General features: G+C 37.3%; 1 protein-coding gene across 2 annotated transcripts in view; it reads right to left on the reverse strand.

The window, feature by feature from the left end:
• Positions 1-1,428: 1,428 nt before the first annotated feature.
• The window catches only part of IPCEF1 (interaction protein for cytohesin exchange factors 1), a 58,045-nt gene continuing 40,369 nt past the window's right edge, over positions 1,429-19,104 (reverse strand). For both annotated transcript variants that reach the window (XM_039358259.1, XM_039358260.1), the window contains 7 exons: positions 17,740-17,813; positions 17,164-17,235; positions 15,635-15,696; positions 12,153-12,244; positions 7,890-8,265; positions 3,364-3,554; positions 1,429-2,686 (listed from right to left, as the gene is read on the reverse strand). In XM_039358259.1, the coding sequence (XP_039214193.1) occupies positions 2,492-2,686; positions 3,364-3,554; positions 7,890-8,265; positions 12,153-12,244; positions 15,635-15,696; positions 17,164-17,235; positions 17,740-17,813 (1,062 nt within the window). In that variant the 3' untranslated portion in view covers positions 1,429-2,491. The remainder of the gene's footprint in view (positions 2,687-3,363; positions 3,555-7,889; positions 8,266-12,152; positions 12,245-15,634; positions 15,697-17,163; positions 17,236-17,739; positions 17,814-19,104) is intronic.

Genomic DNA, 19,104 nt, shown 5'->3' on the forward strand with positions numbered 1-19,104 from the left:
TATATATATACATTGCTTACTAGTGTACACCGCTTAGAGAGTGCTTGCACTTAAAGCGGTATATAAGTCTCATAAATAAATAAATAAATAAATTATTAACATTAAATCTTTGGTGGGGCTTTCTTTACCAGAGTGCGCCCTTCTATCTTGTAAATCAACCATGCTATTGCCTGTCTCCAGATTTGGCTAGTTTGACGCATACTATTCATTTACAAATTTTATATCAGGGTATTATTCTGCTCATGGCAAACCTGCAGTCTAGATGCTATCATCTCACTAATTCAGGGAGAAGGAAGAAACATTCAACCATGAAACAGTGACTATGAGTTCAAGCACTTGTACAAATTGGTTTGGGGGCTTGGTGGGGTGGTGTGGCAATGGTAGGATTTTCACTGAAATCACTTCACTTCAAACCAAACATTGAAACGAATAAATATATAGCTGCATGCTCTAATTTTCCAAAAGCAGTAGACATTTTCACCAGATAAAAATGTTGCTTTTCCTTGATTAGTGGCCATGATTTAACCATTTGTGCACGTCTAAAATTAGGACTGATTTCAAACAGGGGACTGGGGATCAGAAAGAGAACTGCAAAATGCAAAACAGTAGTGTAAGCTCAGTGACCAATTGTGTTCATTTTTATAAGGACTCCCTGAAAGAAAAAAAAGGCAATATTGAAGTGCTAGGCTTTGTTTAGATGGAATGTTGACTTGCTTCAATGTCATCCAGCCCAAAAAATGTACTAAAGATATATGTATGCATGCAAATCGGAAAGGATTCAAATTTGAGAAGAACTGTCAAGTCATGCCTGTCATATGTATTGGGTTTTAAGAGACATGCTGGTATAGTGGTTTGAATGCAGTATTGCAGGCTAATTCTGCTGACTACCAGCAATTCGATTCTCACCTGCTCAAGGTTGACTCAACCTTCCATCCTTCTGAGGCCATTAAAATGAGGACCCGGATCATTGAGGGCAATATGCTGACTCTGTAACTGCTTAGAGAGGGCTGTAAAGCACTGTGAAGCGGTATATAAGTCTAAGTGCTATTGTTATTGCTATATCTAAGCAGTTTTCATGGCAACAAATACAAACCTCGGCACGTATTTGTTGTCTCACACAGGATCATCCCAAAGTCATTTTACCAGTAAGTAGCAGCTATAACAAAACCTGCAGAAAACCGGCCATTGCCTATCTGTGGGCTGATCTTTTGGTTTCTAAATCTAATTTATACCACTAGACTTTCCTCATGATCTTCTATCCAAGGACAATTCAGGTTTGGCTTAGCTTTTTGAGATCAGCCACTGAAAAAAATATCTACATTTTCACAAAAAGCAGAAGTAAAGCTTTTATATCTGTGTTTTGTACTTGTTTTCATTTACAGTTTGGTTTATGCTCCATAAAACATTGAGGAAAGACGGATACATACATTTTGGCCAATGAATTTATTTGCTCATAAAAAACAGTTCAAATACAATTTCGCTGATATGATAAATGGATTTTTTCATAAACCTGAAGATATTATGACTGAAACTGTATCCTTTGAATAGATCATGAGAAGGCTATACAGAATACAAACACCAACCTTCTTTTATTTATTTCTTCTGTGACTAAAAACAGTCCGTCAGCAGAAACAATTAAAGCATTGATAAGCTGTGGCAAAATTGTGCATTTTGTATAATTCGTACCCTGGTAGTTTTTTTCCAGCCTAAAATGTTCTGCTACTCTCTCAACCAAATTTAAAATGACCCGTCTTCTTGTGTATATACCCTACATTCAGAAAACCAAGAAATGTATTTCCTAAAATATTATACTTATAGCAAAGTTGACTGATTTTACAAAACAGAATCCCAATTCTCACCCACCAGATAAATGTTCTTCTTAGAACTGTAACAAGAGTTGCATCGTGATGTGATCATTAGAGGAGATTTTTCCTATCTTCATGGAAAATGGAAAGGAAAAGTCATGCTCTGGGCAACAAACTCTGTGTTCCAGGGCCAAATTAAGGTCAGTTGATGCTCTAAATTAGGGGTGTCAAACTCGCAACGTCATATGATGTGTTGCAACGTATTGTGACATTTTCTCCATTGCCAGCAATGGGGTGGGTACAGTTTTGGCATGACATATCCGGCCCGTGGGCCGGCGGTTTGACATCCCTGATCTAAACCCAATGCTGCTCCTCAACTTTTCCATTGCTTAATTGACAATATATTAAGACTCAGTAAGTGCTGAAAACTAAAGTTGAGTGTGGCAGTGAACAAATTAAAGGCATGATCACTAGGAGAAAAAACTCTACTGTGCCCCCCTTCCTTGGTACCCTAAGCATGTGCTTATCTTGCTTATTGGTTAATCCAAGGCTGCTCTGTTCCAGTACAAAAAGTACCAGTACCAATGGAAGCAAAACCTGAAGATGTGGCAGTTTAAACTGAATGACTGAAGAGATCAGTGATGGAAAATTCACTGTCTTCAAATAGTATTTCCATTGAATACTAATCATCCAATGCAAGATGACTGTGTGGTCATTTCTGATTCTGTGTTCTCTCCTTCAGTTGTAGTCAGACCGGCTGGTGGCTGGTAGATATCTTGAATCAAAATGGAGTTTGTATTCTTCCACTCTCTATACTTGTTTGCTGTTAGCTGATGATCCTCCAGCAGCTGGTTTATCATGGCCAAGTCATGTTCTTTGCACTAGTCAACACAAGAATTAAAAACAAGTTACTAGACGTAGACATTGGGACAGATAAATGATCCAAGTCTTCTTGTGTATATACCCAACAAAACTGAGAAAACTGTCTCTTAAATGTCACGTCTCCTAGAGTCAGGCCTTTTTTTGTCATAGAACACCCAGAACGGAGTTCCAGCACCTTTTTTGGATGGAACATTGTAGGGTAGGCAAGGTGGATTGTATGACATGTGTGAGTTCTGACACCTTTTTTTTTTTTTTACAAAAAAAGCACTGCCTAGACTTCTCACTTTTTTAAAAAAGAAAACTATATCTCATAATTACTAATTAGTTCCCTTGTTTTTAAAAAATAATCATTTCACGATATAGAAAAATATTTTTAACAATTGCTAAACATCCAACTGGTTGTAATAGTTACATTTGCATTATCTGAATAATGTATTGCATTGCAGATTGACTAAATGGGCTGGGTTTGTACAAAAAGCTAAGCTATAATCATATATGCATGCACATATCACTAACTAAAACTAAAATTAACTACATGCAGTCCATCAGGTGAATGCAACCATAGCTGTTTTTACTAGTCTAATTAAGCTGTTCATATGAATACATCCAAAAGGCTTTCCCCCTCCTCCCCCCCAATCCAAAACAGCTAGAACCTCTCTCCTCCATCAACCTTTACCTTTAAGGTACTATTCAGAGCTCGGATTTTATGAAGTTTCTCATTTACAGAAGGGTTTTTACTCCTTTTGATAAAGGACTTTCTCAACTCTTTCTTAGTAGAAGGTCGCCGGTCCCCAATGGGAGATAAACTTGCTTGCTCTAAAGACTTGTACAGTTTCTCCATTTCATCCACAGAAGATTTGATACGATCTGCATGGGAGATAAAAAGAGAGGATTCCGTGATAGAGTGCAGGTGAACTCGATTTTTTTTAAGTAAAGCATGTTCGGTGAATGGGAGAGTGCTACTTCTGGTGGTCTGGAGGGAATTAGGGGAAAAAAAGTAATATACAATATGAACTATTTTGACATTCTCATCCATGAGTTGATCTGTTGATATACTATATGAAGAATTCTAAAAAACAGGACTCAAGATTCCAGGTGCAATAGCCAAAATGTACACATATCAGAAATGATATATTAATGATGGATGTCTCTATTCCAGCAACTTATGATTGAAATGTCCGGAGCAGCTCCTTCGTAGGGAACATTTTCTCCACCTAGCAGCATAACTGGGCATATGACTGTACAGGGTCAACTATTTCATTTTTAGCAGCAATGTTATATTATGGTGCACCTCAAACATGTGTAATTAAATATTCATTTATTTTATAGAATTATGCAAGTATAAACATGCCATAATTGTCCTTGGATAAAGGCTAAATTTAGGTTACTACTTTAGCCCAATGCTGAAGAAAATGCCTGGACTCTAGCAGACTAGCCTATTACAAGAGCCAATATGCTATTGTAGTGTCTCTTTCTGACTCATCACCTCATTAAATGTGACTCAGTTTGTTGTAGGAAAAATCCAATGTAAGCTATAATTAATTAAGCAAGAGCCAGTCAGGCAATTTTTATCTCCACAGCTTGAATGAAAATAGGTAGAAAAAAATTGTAGAATGTCTCTGCATGATGTTAATTTCAACTTTTACTGAACATCTGTCCAAAATTCAGAGTTAAAGAACTGAGGAGGCAGTTATCTTTGGAACCTATATGGTCCACTGTCTTTATCTGAAGTATACTAAGTTTTTTTTAGGTCTTATTCTCTAATAAGACCTAATCGATCATCTTAATTTCTTTCAAAGATCTCTGGAATCCTCCAAAAGGGAGTAGATGACATTGATATACTAAAGCCTTCTTTTCAACTGGAATTCTTATAAAGATCTCACCAAAATCTCATGAAATCTAGGTGACTCTGATCTCTGTACTTTGGAATGCTTTTCTTCTAGATATTCAAGCAGCCAATTCCCTACTGAAAATGTGCAAAAGTATTAAAACAACATTACTCCAACATGCTTTTTGAGGGTTTCTAGTGACCCTCTAAGGCAGTGTTTCTCAACCTTGACAATTTTAAGGCATGTGGACTTCAACTCCCAGAATTCCACAGCCAGCAATGCTGGTTGTGCAATTCTGGGAGTTGAAGTCCACATGCCTTAAAATTGTCAAGGTTGAGAAACACTGCTCTAAGGATTTCTAGAATTGGCTGACTTTAGATCAATTTAATTTATTTCCACTTTTTCCTTTAGGCCTTCAGCAAGTGCCCTTATCACTCAAGTGATACAAGGAAAATGTTTTGGCCACAATTATTATTTTTTTTTCAAATGAAATACCAGGATGATATCCCACTTGCATAGAAGAGCCATCCTTAATTTGTAAATATATTAAACCACTACTGCCATCCTTCTGCATTTCAGAAGTGCTAGAAGCTTCTGTCTATCTTGCCTAAATCCAGTAATTTCTGAAAATCAGGTGTTAGAATTGTCTAAAGTCATTCCCTACCAAGTATAGATATATCCTAAGAAGGCAGTAAAAATGATTGAACATAAAATGCATTAGACCTGATTCTCCTATAACAATTGACTGCAAAGGGTCTATAAATATCTCAGAAAAGAGGGTGTTATTGCTATCACAGACAAACAATACAACATAAATAAGGTTCATTCTGTTGTAGCTGTGTTCATTTTCTACAATTTCCTCTTCATTATTATTAGTTTTCATAGCCTCCTGTTAAAACCAAGCATATGAGGCTCCCATCAAATGAAAGAAAAATGACAACAACTAGTTGTTGCTTCTGTCTACCTGTTCTTTGGATTAGAAGCACCCTCTGACTATAGTTTATAGTTTTACAGTTTTAAAGTCAAACAATGTGCAACTGGGAATTCTGGTTATTTTTATATTGTGCTACTACTTTGCTATTGTTTTCTTCTTTTAATAAAGATAGGTAGTCAATCATGGCAGACTGATTTACCCTCTTTCTCTCTAGCCATTTGTCCAGTATTTCCTTCCAGAGAAGGAAATAAGAGAGGCTACATAAATGTTTGCACGTATTAAAAAGCATGCATTTCCTTCCACAGAAAGAAATAATAGAGGCCACATAAAGATTTGTAAGTATTAATTACCATATGTAAAAAATTAAAAAGTATGCATTTTAATACATGCAAACATTTGAATTTTAAGTTTAAAAAAGGGACATTCAATAGTGTGAAACTCTATCTCATTTCCTGCTTCTAAAACCAATTCACACCTTTTTCTTTCAGAAGAAAACATGCAAATGATTGTATTCTACAAGAAACCAGTTAAGGCTTCCCAACAGAATAAGCATCTATCAAGATTCTGTTATCTCTTGTACAAAAATGCAGTAAACCCTCAGTTTAAACAGTCTATTCAGAAGGCAGAAGTGTACCTTCATCATGAATGACCATTAAATCCCTGATTAATGTAAACAGTCTATGCTGCAATTTTTCATTATTTTAACTGGATGACTAGAGGAAAAGTTTATATTTGAAGTCTGCTAAACCAAGTTATTTTAAAGTCAAGAATCTAGTGTATATATAGCAAATATATTGCAATAGGAATTTCAATGAATTTGGCATGTTGTTAAGAATTGTTAAACTGAGAGTTGAAATGCAGCTGTGTGGCAGAAGCAGCATCTGGATTGACTCAGCCCACTTTATTTATATAGACTGGAGTTATGCATACATGTACAAGTTTATTCTAAATAGAAAAAGAACATCCCTGAAAATTCCAATATATACCATCACTTGGGAATTGTATTAATATAAAAATCTAGGATTACACACAAACAATAGCTTTCTTCCCATGTCTCCTCCAATTAAAACAGCCAGTCTGGGCAACCAAAGCAGTTTTGGTGCTTTATCTTGGTCTGAAATCAAAGTGAAATGGCCCTTGATCATTGGCTTATTTTAAATATATCTGTACATCCAACTGCAAATGTCTTGGGGAAAGTGAGTAATTTGGTTTAGCTTCAGGCCTGAATAAAAGCCAGGTCCTCAAAACTCAAGGAGAGCACTTTCTTTCCAGATAATAGGTATAACTCTTTTCTTAACTCAGAAGCCAAAGGATTTGGATCTTGGCTGAATTGCAATATATGTGGTGGCTATTTTTCAAAATGATTGGAAAAACATCCAGTTACCTGGATTTTGAAAGTTCAAGAGTCCTGGACACTATTTCAATAAAACAATTTTATAGGGTATCTGCCTACTTCTAACCAGAGAAAAAATTTTCAACTGCAATGACTCAGATATTAAATCACCTCCTGGGAAGAAGCTTTGTCCAACACTTTCCTTCAAGTAAAATAATGTGCATTCTTGGAAGCGTTTATTTTTATTTCGATATCTATCTTGTCTTCCTACCCACATTAAGTATTTCTAATGCTTACCAATGCTTTCTTTTTTATTTGTCATCACTTTTGCAGGCAGCCCTTGACTTACAGCTACAACTGAGCCTGAAATTACAGCCATAGGTCGTAGGAGTTGTTAAGCAGGTCACACCTTGATCGTACTCAATTTTATGATCTTTTTATGGATGGTTGTTAAGCAAATGTGGTGGTTGTTAAACAAACCCATTTTTTCAATGGTCAGTTTTTTTACCAGAAATCAGAAGACCAGAAACCAGCAAAAACGGCTGAATATCATGATCGTGCAATAGAAATAGCACTAGCATTTAAACTTATGTACTGTCCCATAATGCTTTACACACTTTCTGGACAGTTTAAAATATTGCCCCCAACTATCTAGGTCCTCATTTTATCAGCCTTGGAAGGATGGAAGGCCGAGCCACCCTCAAGCCCCATCAGGATCAAAGTCCAGCCTGTGGGCAGAGTTAGCCTGCAATACTGCATTCTAACCACTGCACCATCAGGGCTCCTGCAGGCTCATGTAACTCATGTAGAATGCTGCAAATGTCAATATGGGCCAATTGCCAAGTGCCCACATGTGAATACATGATTATGGGATGGGGGGGAGCATCTTTGGAACTCCAGAACTGGATTGTAAATGCCTTGTAGGGACAGGTCCATCATAGTTTCAAATGTCACTGAGTGAGCGGTTGTTACGAAAGGACTACCTGTATTGTGTTTTCACACTGCCTTCTAGTTTTGTAAGACAATTTTGATTTAAAAGCTGGATTAAAAGCAAAAATGGAGGAGATACTAGAACAATGTATATGGTAGCTTTTTGTTTTACTCACCTTTACTTACAGCTGCTGATGCTATTTTTCCAGGTACAGCTAAGTTATTATCTGCATTGTCTAATGAAGATCTGTCTTCATTCGCTGTATTCTGAATGTTTTCCTCAGATCTGAAACTTTCCACTGTTTCATTATAGTCTGTCAACTGGCAATCAGTAATTGCAGAGTTACCACAAGCAGCTGGAGGTTGATTGTCCACTTCTCCTTGAGCAGAAGAGCTGCTAATTAAGTCAAGCCATGACTGCCTCTCCGACTGCAACAGGTTGCACAATGAGGAAGACGAGCCTTGGGTTTTCATTGAACTGCTTTCTGGGGAAGATAAGGAATGTGGTACTTCATTTAAAAGATGTGATGCTGAGGAAAGCTCTTGTCGGGCCTGTTTTCCAGAACAAATTAAAAACAAAAAGGGGAAAGATTGTATTGTTGTTATTGCCAAGAATCAATAAATTCGCTTTCATACAGCTCCTTGGATAGCTAGATGTCTGGAACTTAGGACTACTTCTAAAACTTCTGCAGACAACTGTAGTCTGTGGTCTCAGCTGAGCCAATCCCCCCTCTTGCCCCAGTTCTGAGACAGAAGACAGATGAAAACTACAATATTAATCCTGAGCTAGGTTTAACACATTTTTAAAACCCAGAAAAATAATACCCCCATTCCTAGAAAATGGACAAAAAATATCCAGCCTCATTTACATGTATGGTGTGACTCTAAGCCAGGGGTGTCAAACTCAAATTCATTGACGCCCGCATCAGCATTGTAGTTGCCCTCAGGGGGCCGAGTGGGTGTGACTAGGGTGGGTGTGGCCTACTGAGTGGGCGTAGCCAGCTCTACATTGTTCGCTTCAAGGGTGCCTGTGGGGGCCTGCTCAAGAGTGGGATAGATCTGAGGGTCTCTGGCAGAAGGGGGTGGGACCAGGGCAAGTGCCAAGGTATGGTCCATTGGAGGAGCCTCATTGTTCCTCTCAGACCATGCAGGGGGGGTTGTTATGGAGCTAAGACTAAATGCGTTTCTGCATAGATGGCCACGACAAAATTGTACATTGGCTCCCTCCTGACCAGCCTGGCCCAGGGTCAAGGCAGCGGGGGCTGTTCCCTCACTGTTTCCAGGATGGCTTCGCGGGCCACATGAAATTACTTCGCGGGCCATATCCGGCCCCCAGGCCTTGTGGTTGACATGTCTGCTCTAAGCACTTTGACCCAGAAAGACATTCATCTCCTTTAACAGGCCCCTTGTTAAGTTTGGGGCTTATTCAAGAATTGGTTGGCCACCATTCTTTACACTGGTATTTACCCGTCATTTTTAGAGAGTATTTTTCAGGTTTTTAGGCCCAGAGTTTCCATAGGAAATGTTCTTCTCAAGGGAAAGATGATTTCTTTTGTATTGGTACAAGTAGTCCTTGACTTGCAACAGTTTATTTAGTGACGGTTTGAAGTTACAACAGGGTGGGAAAAAGTGGGCTTGACCATTTTTCACTTTGCAGCATCTCTGTGGTCATGTGATCAAAATTTGGATGCTTGGGAACTAGTTCATATTTATGACAGTTGCAGTGTCTTGGGTCATGTACTCACCTTCTGTGACCTTAGGACAGAGGTCTTCAAACTTGGCCCTTTTACGACTTGTGGACTTCAACTCCCAGAATTCCTCAGCCAGCGTGCACGCTGGCTGAGGAATTCTGGGATTGAAGTCCGCAAGTCATAAAAGGGCCAAGTTTGAAGACCCCTGCCTTAGGACAAGCAAAGTCAATGGGGAAGCCAGATTTACTTAACAACCGTGTTACTAGCTTAACAATTTCGGTGGTTCACTGAACAACTGTGGCAAGAAAAGTTGTAAAATGGGCAAAACCCTCTTAACAAATGTTTCACTTAACAACAGAAATGTTGGGCTCAATTGTGATCGTAAGTCAAGGACAACCTGCACATTTTTTTCCCCATGCAAAAAATCTGTCCCGAAGGCTGGAGGGCCTCTTAGAATAATATAGGAATGCAGCAGGATAAAAGACAAAACAGGCAAGAACCGCCTTTTCCTCTGGTAAGAAGGTTTTCAGAATTACAGACTTTTTTATCATAAAGTAGAAAAAATGTGATTAATTAAATTTATTTTTTTCTACCCAGTCATGCATAGGCGTGTATGTACGTGTGCACACTTGTGTATGTGGGTGCGCACATGCACTTATTCTGCACCACAGAATTGGTTTGGAGGCAGTTGGAAAGAATTGCCTTATCTTACTAAAACAGCAGAAACCCATTAGGAGAAAACATTGGCAATCGCATGGCCTTCTGTTCTAATAACATAATTCCTGATTTGATATTTGCAGACTTGACAAAGCTAAAACCTGGATGAGCCAGGCATCCCTCCATCCCTCAGCAAAAGGCCATTAATTATATGTAAAATGCCTCACTGGTGAATATTTAGAAGTCATAGTTTGGGGATAACAGCTAGAAACTGGGCTGTCTGAATTACGTGGAACCATTATTCAGGATAAACAATGAGGCAGCTCAAATCATTTTAATCCTCAAAGCTTTCGTAGAATCTGTCTCAGATATATTACATTTATTTTTAAAAAGGAACCATAGAGTTTTCAAACCACATTTCTCTCTCACTGGAACCAAAATAATTAAGTGCACTTTTCCAGAAGATGATATTTTGAAAGGCTTATTCTCTAAATCAAGAATGAGAAGTTTGTCTGACTGTGGTGCTTTTGGTAAGTTCTTACTAATGCTAGCTAAAATACAGGGCCTCTATGTTCTATCACATATCTGGTATTTCTCATCTTCAACAATTTTAATATACGTGGACCTCAACTCCCAGAATTTCCCAGCCAGCCTACTTGCTGGGGAATTCTGTGGCTTGAGATCCAAACATATTAAAATTGTTGAGGTTGAGAAATTCATTTTAGATCAGTGGTTCTCAACCTTTTTAATGCCACGACCCCCAACCGGTCATAAGTCGAGAACTACTCAACCGGTCGTAAGTCAAGGACTACTCAACTGGTGCAGCACCATTTGCAGAATGGGACTTTTGGCGGGCTCAGCAGGGCAGAGACAGCCTGGACAATTCCTATTGGCTTTTGAAAGCCAATAGAAGTAGACTCTATTCAAGAGAGTCTATTCTATTGGCTTTCAAAAGCCAATAGAATAAAAGGGAGTAGCACAGCTAAGGAAAAGGGGGAAAAAAATGGTGGACTGCATTGTTTGGCGACCCCCGTGAAATGGTCGTTCGACCCTAAATGGGGTCCCGACCCACAGGTTGAGAACCACTGTTTTAGATGCTAATTGGCTCCCAACCCAAATATCTTACTCTATTCCTTTGTTAGTTGGAGAATAGTAGAAAATCTTCTTTCCTCCTTCTTAGTTCCTGTCATCTCTAATCTCTTCTTCAAACGAAGATGCCATTTTTCTGTTCCTTTCCTGATGCTCTGGGGGATGGGCTTCATCACATCCCAGTCCCTAATGTGTCCATTTGTTTTTGACTTTTTCTTCCCCAAGGAAAGAAAACATGGTGAAAGAAGAACAGGGAAAGAAAGCTGCGCTTGCTAATGGTGCTCTTAAATACTCTTTCAGGGGTCAGCTCAAGGGGAGACCAGCAGGAGCAGGGACACTCAAGCACAATGCAAAAACAACAACAATGTTCCTATTGTTGGAGAGGGGGAAGGCAAAGCAAAATCAGCAGCTTTGTGAAAGGGAATTCAGTGTGTGTGTGTGTGTGTTAGGGGGTTATTCTGGACTGGAAAAGAGGGACTTACAGTCCATGAAATCCATGTTGTGCTCCTGACCTTTTTGTTTTTTTAATTCTTTGATAAATAAATTAAATAGTTGTAAGGCAAGAGGACCATGGTGTGCTTATGTGATGGTTCTTTAAACTTTTCCACTCAATTCCTTGCAAGTATTTTTTTAAAAAAAATGTTAACAGGACAGCCTTTGATGTTTGATCAAAAGTCCGCCTTTTATGCATAGTGCTTTGATTGTACCATCTTGACCAATGTCTTAATTTTTTTAACGCACTTTGATATTATAAACTGCCTGGAGATGAACTACATGAAACCTGGTATAAAATGTGCAAAATAAGTGATACTTTAAAAGGAACAAAAGCCCTAGTAATTTGCTTAACATTTATTTTGTCACATGACTGACTTTAAACAGAATAAACAATTCACAACTCTTTCTATGGATTGCTTATCTTGGAGCCATCTTTTAAACTGTACCGAGTGACATTTGGACAAGCCATTCAGCAAATGGAAGCAAGTTAATTACTATAATTCATACCAAATCAGACAGCAGCAACTGATCTGAATATGGAGGGGGTGGTGTCTCTGCATTTATTTCTGGATCTTCATGCTCACTTTCACTATAGCATTCTGAAACAAGATTGTAACCATTAAAAATGTGGAAGACATTCTATTTAATGCCCTGTAAAGCAGAAAGTATGTTTTCATGATCACTTTAATCAAAAGCAGAACAGATTGGTTTCTGACCCTATCATTCAGAAAGGGAATTTTGAATGCAAACTACTTTTCTAAAGAGCAATTTCTTGTTTTTTCCCCCGTACCCACTTTCAGGTTGGATTGGATTGGATTGGATTGGATTGGAATAGAATAGAATAGAATAGAATAGAATAGAATAGAATAGAATAGAATAGAATAGAATTATGAAGCCTTTTGTGGAAAGAAACACCAAAAGAGGTATGCAATTATTCAAGAACGCAATGTAAAAATCCCACTGTACAGGAGCAAAAGAAATCCTTGTGTATACTACCTTTCTAATCACCAGAAACATTGTGATTGCATCTCTTAGAATGGAATGACTTAGCATTCCTCACTAGGAATTATGGAAATTCTAGTTTCAACCTCTTTGGAAGATAACCATTGACGAAAAATCCTCTCCAGTGGAACTAAAAAATATCATGGCCAACTTATTACTAGCAAACTACTGCAAATGGTAGAGCTAGGGGATTATAACTAGGTATGCCAAAAGATAAGCATGAGGTAATCAATCTAGATCATATTTTTTGATTTAGTCTGGTCATATGTTCAGTCTATAATGAACTAGACTTTGGATTGAATAATATATAAGTCCTAGTAAATAGAAAAAAGGAAGGACTTTCTACATTTATTTCATTGGCAAAAATCACAGTTTAGCCAGACCCGAATTACAGATAATCTACATTATACAATAATCTGATTTCATCCCACTTTTTCTTTGCTCCTTCTACATTGGATTTCACTTTCAAATTATTTCTTTGCAAATCAATGTGGTCACTTTCTAACGTATCCGAGGATGCTATTTTTATAGTTCCACCTTTACTACGGCTTGCTGGATTTCTGCTCCTGGTTTGTTATAACAGATTATTAGTATAGTGCTTTCCACTGGAAATATGAAAAATAAAGCTATGGGTATTTAGGGATAGCCATGGAGGGAATCAGAAAAGTCAAGATGGTGGCTTTGATGACATCACTGAAGTACTGCCTCTTCAGTGTTACTTGTGTCATATGCTTAAAAAGAGTTGGGGCTTCAATCACACAATCATTGATACCATCCTGGGTTTTTTAACACTCCAACCTGGTTTACATAGGACGACAATATCTAAAATATCATATATAGTGCAACAAAAGATTAGCATCATCTAATCAAAGCCCAACACTTAATTGCGTCTATGCTTTAAATCCAATCAGTTTAATGAACTACATCAGCCATCCTGACCAAATCCCACAAAAAACAAGGTTTAGTAGGAATGGCACAAATATCTTTCAGATTCTTCAAGTCAGTTGAATGATTGCAGCGATCTATTGAGGAAAAGTCAAGCATCAGGAATGAGTTAGCTTATGCGAAAAGCAATATTTTTCTTTATGTTTGGGGTTCTCTTAACAGACATCTTTTCATTTGCTTGTTTATTTACTTGTTTTATGTGATTTGCATCTTTCCTTTGCCTAGTTTGATTGCTTGGAGACTCTTTTAAAATATTATGATTAAAAAATATTTTTGCCTATAATAAAGATTCTGATTACAAGCAAGAATGGAATAGACTTGTATTCACCCACTTGGTCCCTCAAATATTTTGTCATGCTAGCTAATGATTGCGAATAATAGGAGCTGGAATCCACATAACTGGGGGACACCAAATGAGGAAGACAGGTAAAGCATGATTCCCTTCCTTTTGTTGAGGTATTAAGTCTTTAAAACTCTGCCTAACAAGACACAGTAATCCAGATACTGATTAATTTCTTCTCTACTAAAACTGTTCTCCTTTTGAAAATTACTTGCATTTTACAGTAGCAAAAGCCAGCAGGCAAGGACAGGCTAAATTTGTCAGGCCATCTGGGATACTTACATTTATCAAGAACATGCCCAGAAATATGTCATTCATTTTCATCATATGTTTCAGATGAGACCCAGCAGGGAAGTGAAATTTTGCTAGGCTTTGACACGGTATTAGATAAAACTAGCCTGTTAAAGTGACTGAACTTGCTAATTTTGTTTGTTTTACTAACTTGCATTAATTCTATTATAATCCCCCCCAAAATGACAGAAAAATGATCAAACAAAAGGTCCCTTTTCCAGTTCTCTTTTGGCCATCATAAAAGAGAGGTCGCTTACTGTGAATACAATGACAAAAATACTGTTATTAGAAATGGAGTAACTTTAGGTCACTTACAAATCTGTGAATGATTTGTACAATGCGCAAAACTTGGTCAATTTTAAAGTTGCTCTGATTGGTTAGTTGATGGTGCAATGTATTGTGTGAATCTAGAACATTAATTCAGCAGTTAAATTAAATGTGTTACAAGTCAGCAATTGGTTAGTGTGCAAAGCTGTGTTTATATTGCTACAGCCTATCCTTAAATCACATTGTCAGCCTCCTTAATATTGGACTACTACTTGAGGAGAGAAAAAGGCTTACATAAAGGTTTATGTAAGCCTTATATAAAGGCTATATATAAAGCCTTTGTATAGATTTCATAACTTAGGGATTTTATGACTGCAATTCAAACATCCCTCTTCATTAGGTTTATTGGCTGGGGCTATTAAGAGGTGTAATTCAGCAATAGTTTGTAGCCACAAGACCCCTAGTGGTTTGGGAATCTTCTGCATAGATTGATGGAACTGGCACAATCACAAAAGCCTTGACTAGGAATAAAGAAAGTGATATATTTTGAAACAGCCTAATATTTTAAACCTTTTCATTGCTGAATCTGCTCGGTGCACTTGCAAAGTCCTCACGCTGTGATTTAAAAATGAATATTACACAACCATTCATATAATGTTAGTGCATTTGCCCATAAAATATACAGTCTGATACATTTCACCTGAAATGAGCATTTTGTATTCATTTGATCCTATTAATGAATGTTTGCACACATTTTAATCTAAAATGTGCATGTTCATATGTATTTTGTCCCTTTTTTAGCTGATATCACAGCATGAAAACTGAAGGATAAATACTACATTTGTTATATTGGTACAAATAGAAATCAAGTCAGATGGTTTAAGAATACATACTGAACCAAGTCCTCCCATATCCCAGAACCAAGCTTCTTGAAAAATCCTGTCCCTATCCTGAAAAATATTGTTAGAAGTTGTTCAATACTATCCATAGGTCATAAATGTTATCTCGATTAAATCCTTCCCCTAGGATTCATCTTGATCTAATGAAATATTTAAACTCCCTATTATTATTTTTTTCCAAATAGTAGTCTTTATATATAAAAGCACAAAGTGATTCCTTGTAAAAAGCTGATATTTGAACTTACCTTCTTCATTCTTTTTATTAGCCTGTTTGTCTAGGACTGCCACGCCTAATTTATTTAGCCATCTGAAATTTAAAATGGGGATACATTTGAATGGAATATCCTATGAAGTCTGTCTTAGAACAGTGTAAACGAATATGCATTCATTTAAACTGATAATTTACCAGCATGTGTATTAAAGTAAACTGAATTAAACCTATCAAGCAGACCTAGTCCCTATTGAAGATCTTCACTCAAAGGGAAATAATTGAAGATATTTATAGTATTTAGACTTCCACTACTGTATATCTCAAAACAAATCTTCAAGTATAGGTTACATTCAATTTCTTATTTGCTTTCATGCACAGATAGCTGTTTTCAGCACATAACATTCTAAAAGCAGGAATCGCTCTGCCAACTGTATTCCATATATTAGGATAAAGGCAAAGTTGGCCTTCAACCAACCCTAACCCTAACCTCTGGTGGCTTCAGAGGTATAATCATACAGTTTTCTTGACAACAAATTTCCCACAATCTTCTTTGGGATTCCTAGCCTAGGCTGCAGCCTTGGATTCCCTAGGAGTCTGGAATCTAGATACTAGATACTACTAAAGTCCACCCAGCTTTGCACCCAAGCTGTGCTTCCTGACAATATTGTCCAAGATCTGCTAACTCTGGAACCATTATATAGGTTCAGAGGTGGAGGATGCTGTATAAACAGAATAAAGCAGCAGTAGCTCTTCCAGCTTGCACCCTTGATGCAGTCTAACTGGTCCTAACTCCTCCCTGAAGCCTTGTCTCTTGGGAAAGGAGAAACAAAAGGAGACCTCATTGGAACATTAATGAGTGGACGACAGCTCTCCATCATTAGCCCATATACAATTAGGCTGGCAAAGTGGCTCCTCCATCCCAATTGACATTTATTTATTATTTATATAAAACATTTATACAGTTTCCTGACATGTTTCCTGAACTGAGAGGGGAAGTTTAATCTTCCCTGTTTGCAATCTTCCTGCATGCATCTTACTCAGAAACTTTTCAGGCATAGCAAAGATGGAGTTGAATATGTTTGCATGGATCAGTGGATGAGAAAAAGATAGAGATGTAAGGTCTTTATTTGATTTTATATTCAGCCGTGAAGATATGTGATCAGGAAGTTACGGAGTCCAAAGGCAGAAAAAAAAGACATCTTCTGGACCAACATGTTATTTATTATTTTATTTTATTTTTTTATAATTTTTTATCCTGCCTTTATTACTTTATAGGTAACTCCATACAGTGAACATACATAATACTCCTTTCTCATCCTATTTTTGTCACAACAATCCTGTGGGGTAGGTTGGACTGAGAGAGAAAGTGTCTGGCCCAAAGTCAACCAGTTAATTTTCATGCCTAAATGGGACTAGAATTCACACTCTCCTGGTTTCTAGACCACCACCTTGACTAGTGTCATTGAACTGACACTTCTGACAACAGTCTACGTAGAAATAATAATCAAACAATACAATCAATTAACTTAAAGAAACTGAAGTTGGGTATTTATGTTTACTTACATATTCATTTCCTGCACATTTTCTGCTGCAAAATAGAATGTCTTGATCTGTGGATGTGTGATCTTCATCGCACTTCCCAAACAAATTAAAATATATGTGAAAGATATTAGATTTTCTAAAGGTTAGGCTGAATGAAAGAATCAGAAACATTTCGATACAGTGAAATATCCTTGAAACCTAGTTCCATGAGGTATTCCAGAAGACTATAATAATTGTGGGGCAAAATGTCCAGTTAATTCAAGAGAATTAAGACGATCCTGCTCTCAGGATGATTTGGGCAATCTCAAACTTATATTTCAGCTTAAATCCATGCTGTGTCAAAAGTTGAAAACAACCACTAAACTAGGAAAATCTTATGTATAAGTTCTAATAATTGTAATGAAATACAAAATTTGGGGGTCTATCAAGATGTAATACTGTGTTGTTCTTTTTCAGAATAAAGCAATATCATGGGTTTGCATGGATTACTTTTTAAGTAATGTTCAATCCCAACTTCTGCTTTATTCTTCATAATTCACTGTAACTTCAAAATAATTTGTAACTTTCCCAAGGACCGAAACAGAATGATAGACTTACTGTTTTTTCTTGCATTCTGTTGCTTGATCCACTGTGAAGTTTGGAAGGTTGAGGAAGCCTTCTGCTTTCTCTGCCTAGGGAGAAAATCCACAATATATTAATACTGTATATGCCATGTTATTGATCAAAATTGGATACTGGAGATTGATGAATTTCATATCACTGTTCACATTATAGAAAGGATATTTTTAGATACATGAGCTAAATTGTTAAGCCATAGTATATTATGAGGAATTATTTATAATTATAGTGTATAACAAATAGGAGATGAAATATACAGGGCCTTTGCTCCCTGCATTCTTATGCTCAAATTGTTAACAGTTATTTAATTGGACAAGACAGTAATTAATTTTCTCTCACTAGTTCATAAGATTCTGGGCAGCTGTAAAATCTAAACTAACTGTGTACTCTGACAAAACTGCAGAAATTTAAATCAATTAATGTGTAAACAAAACAAATATAAACAATTAAATATGAAGTTACCATGGATGCCTATGAGCACATCATTCAATAGCTGAATTTCTGAATGCAAGACAGTGGATACCATTCCTACTATCAGAGAGCTACTAAGTCAGTGGTTCTCAACCTTTTTAATGCCGCGACCCCCAACCACTCGTAAGTCGAGGACTACTCAACCGGTCGTAAGTCGAGGACTACTCAACTGGTGCAGCACCGTTTGCAGAATGGGACTTTTGGTGGGCTCAGCAGGGCAGAGACAGCCTGGACAATTCCTATTGGCTTTTGAAAGCCAATAGAATTAGACTCTATTCAATAGAGTCTATTCTATTGGCTTTCAAAAGCCAATAGAATAAAAGGGAGTAGCACAGCTAAGGAAAAGGGGGAAAAAAATGGCGGACTGCATTGTTTGGCGACCCCCGTGAAATGGTCATTCGACCCCAAATGGGGTCCCAACCCACAAGTTGAAAACCATTGTACTAAGTGATCTGCTTCTAAGATATTTCAAAAGAGGGAGTAAAGAAGAAGATATATCGTTGACCATATATCTTTCTAGTGAAAGGTGCAGAAATTATCCTTGTTTCCAAACTTTAAATTAGAGTATGCTCATTTCCCTCCAGGAGAAAAACTAGTGGATTTTTGTACTTATGAAAGCTGCATTTCTCACACAAATGGCACCAAGTAAGAAGCCTGCAAGGTTTTAGAAAGATCAGTTCATTAATTTTTATTATCTTCAAATGCAAATGGAGTATGAATCACTTGCCCATTCCTTGGCTAAAGCCATTAGCAAACAAAAGTTAAGAAAAACTGGTTTGGGTACTAGTGAACTAAACACTATTTAATACCTTTCATGCAGTCTGTTAAACTGTCACTGTTGTCAGTTAGGGGAGTTAGGCTAGATGGATGTAA

Source organism: Crotalus tigris, unplaced genomic scaffold, assembly GCF_016545835.1.
Source record: "Crotalus tigris isolate CLP2741 ecotype Arizona unplaced genomic scaffold, ASM1654583v1 scf7180000019007.31208882:3723066, whole genome shotgun sequence".
Classification (NCBI taxonomy): domain Eukaryota; kingdom Metazoa; phylum Chordata; class Lepidosauria; order Squamata; family Viperidae; genus Crotalus; species Crotalus tigris.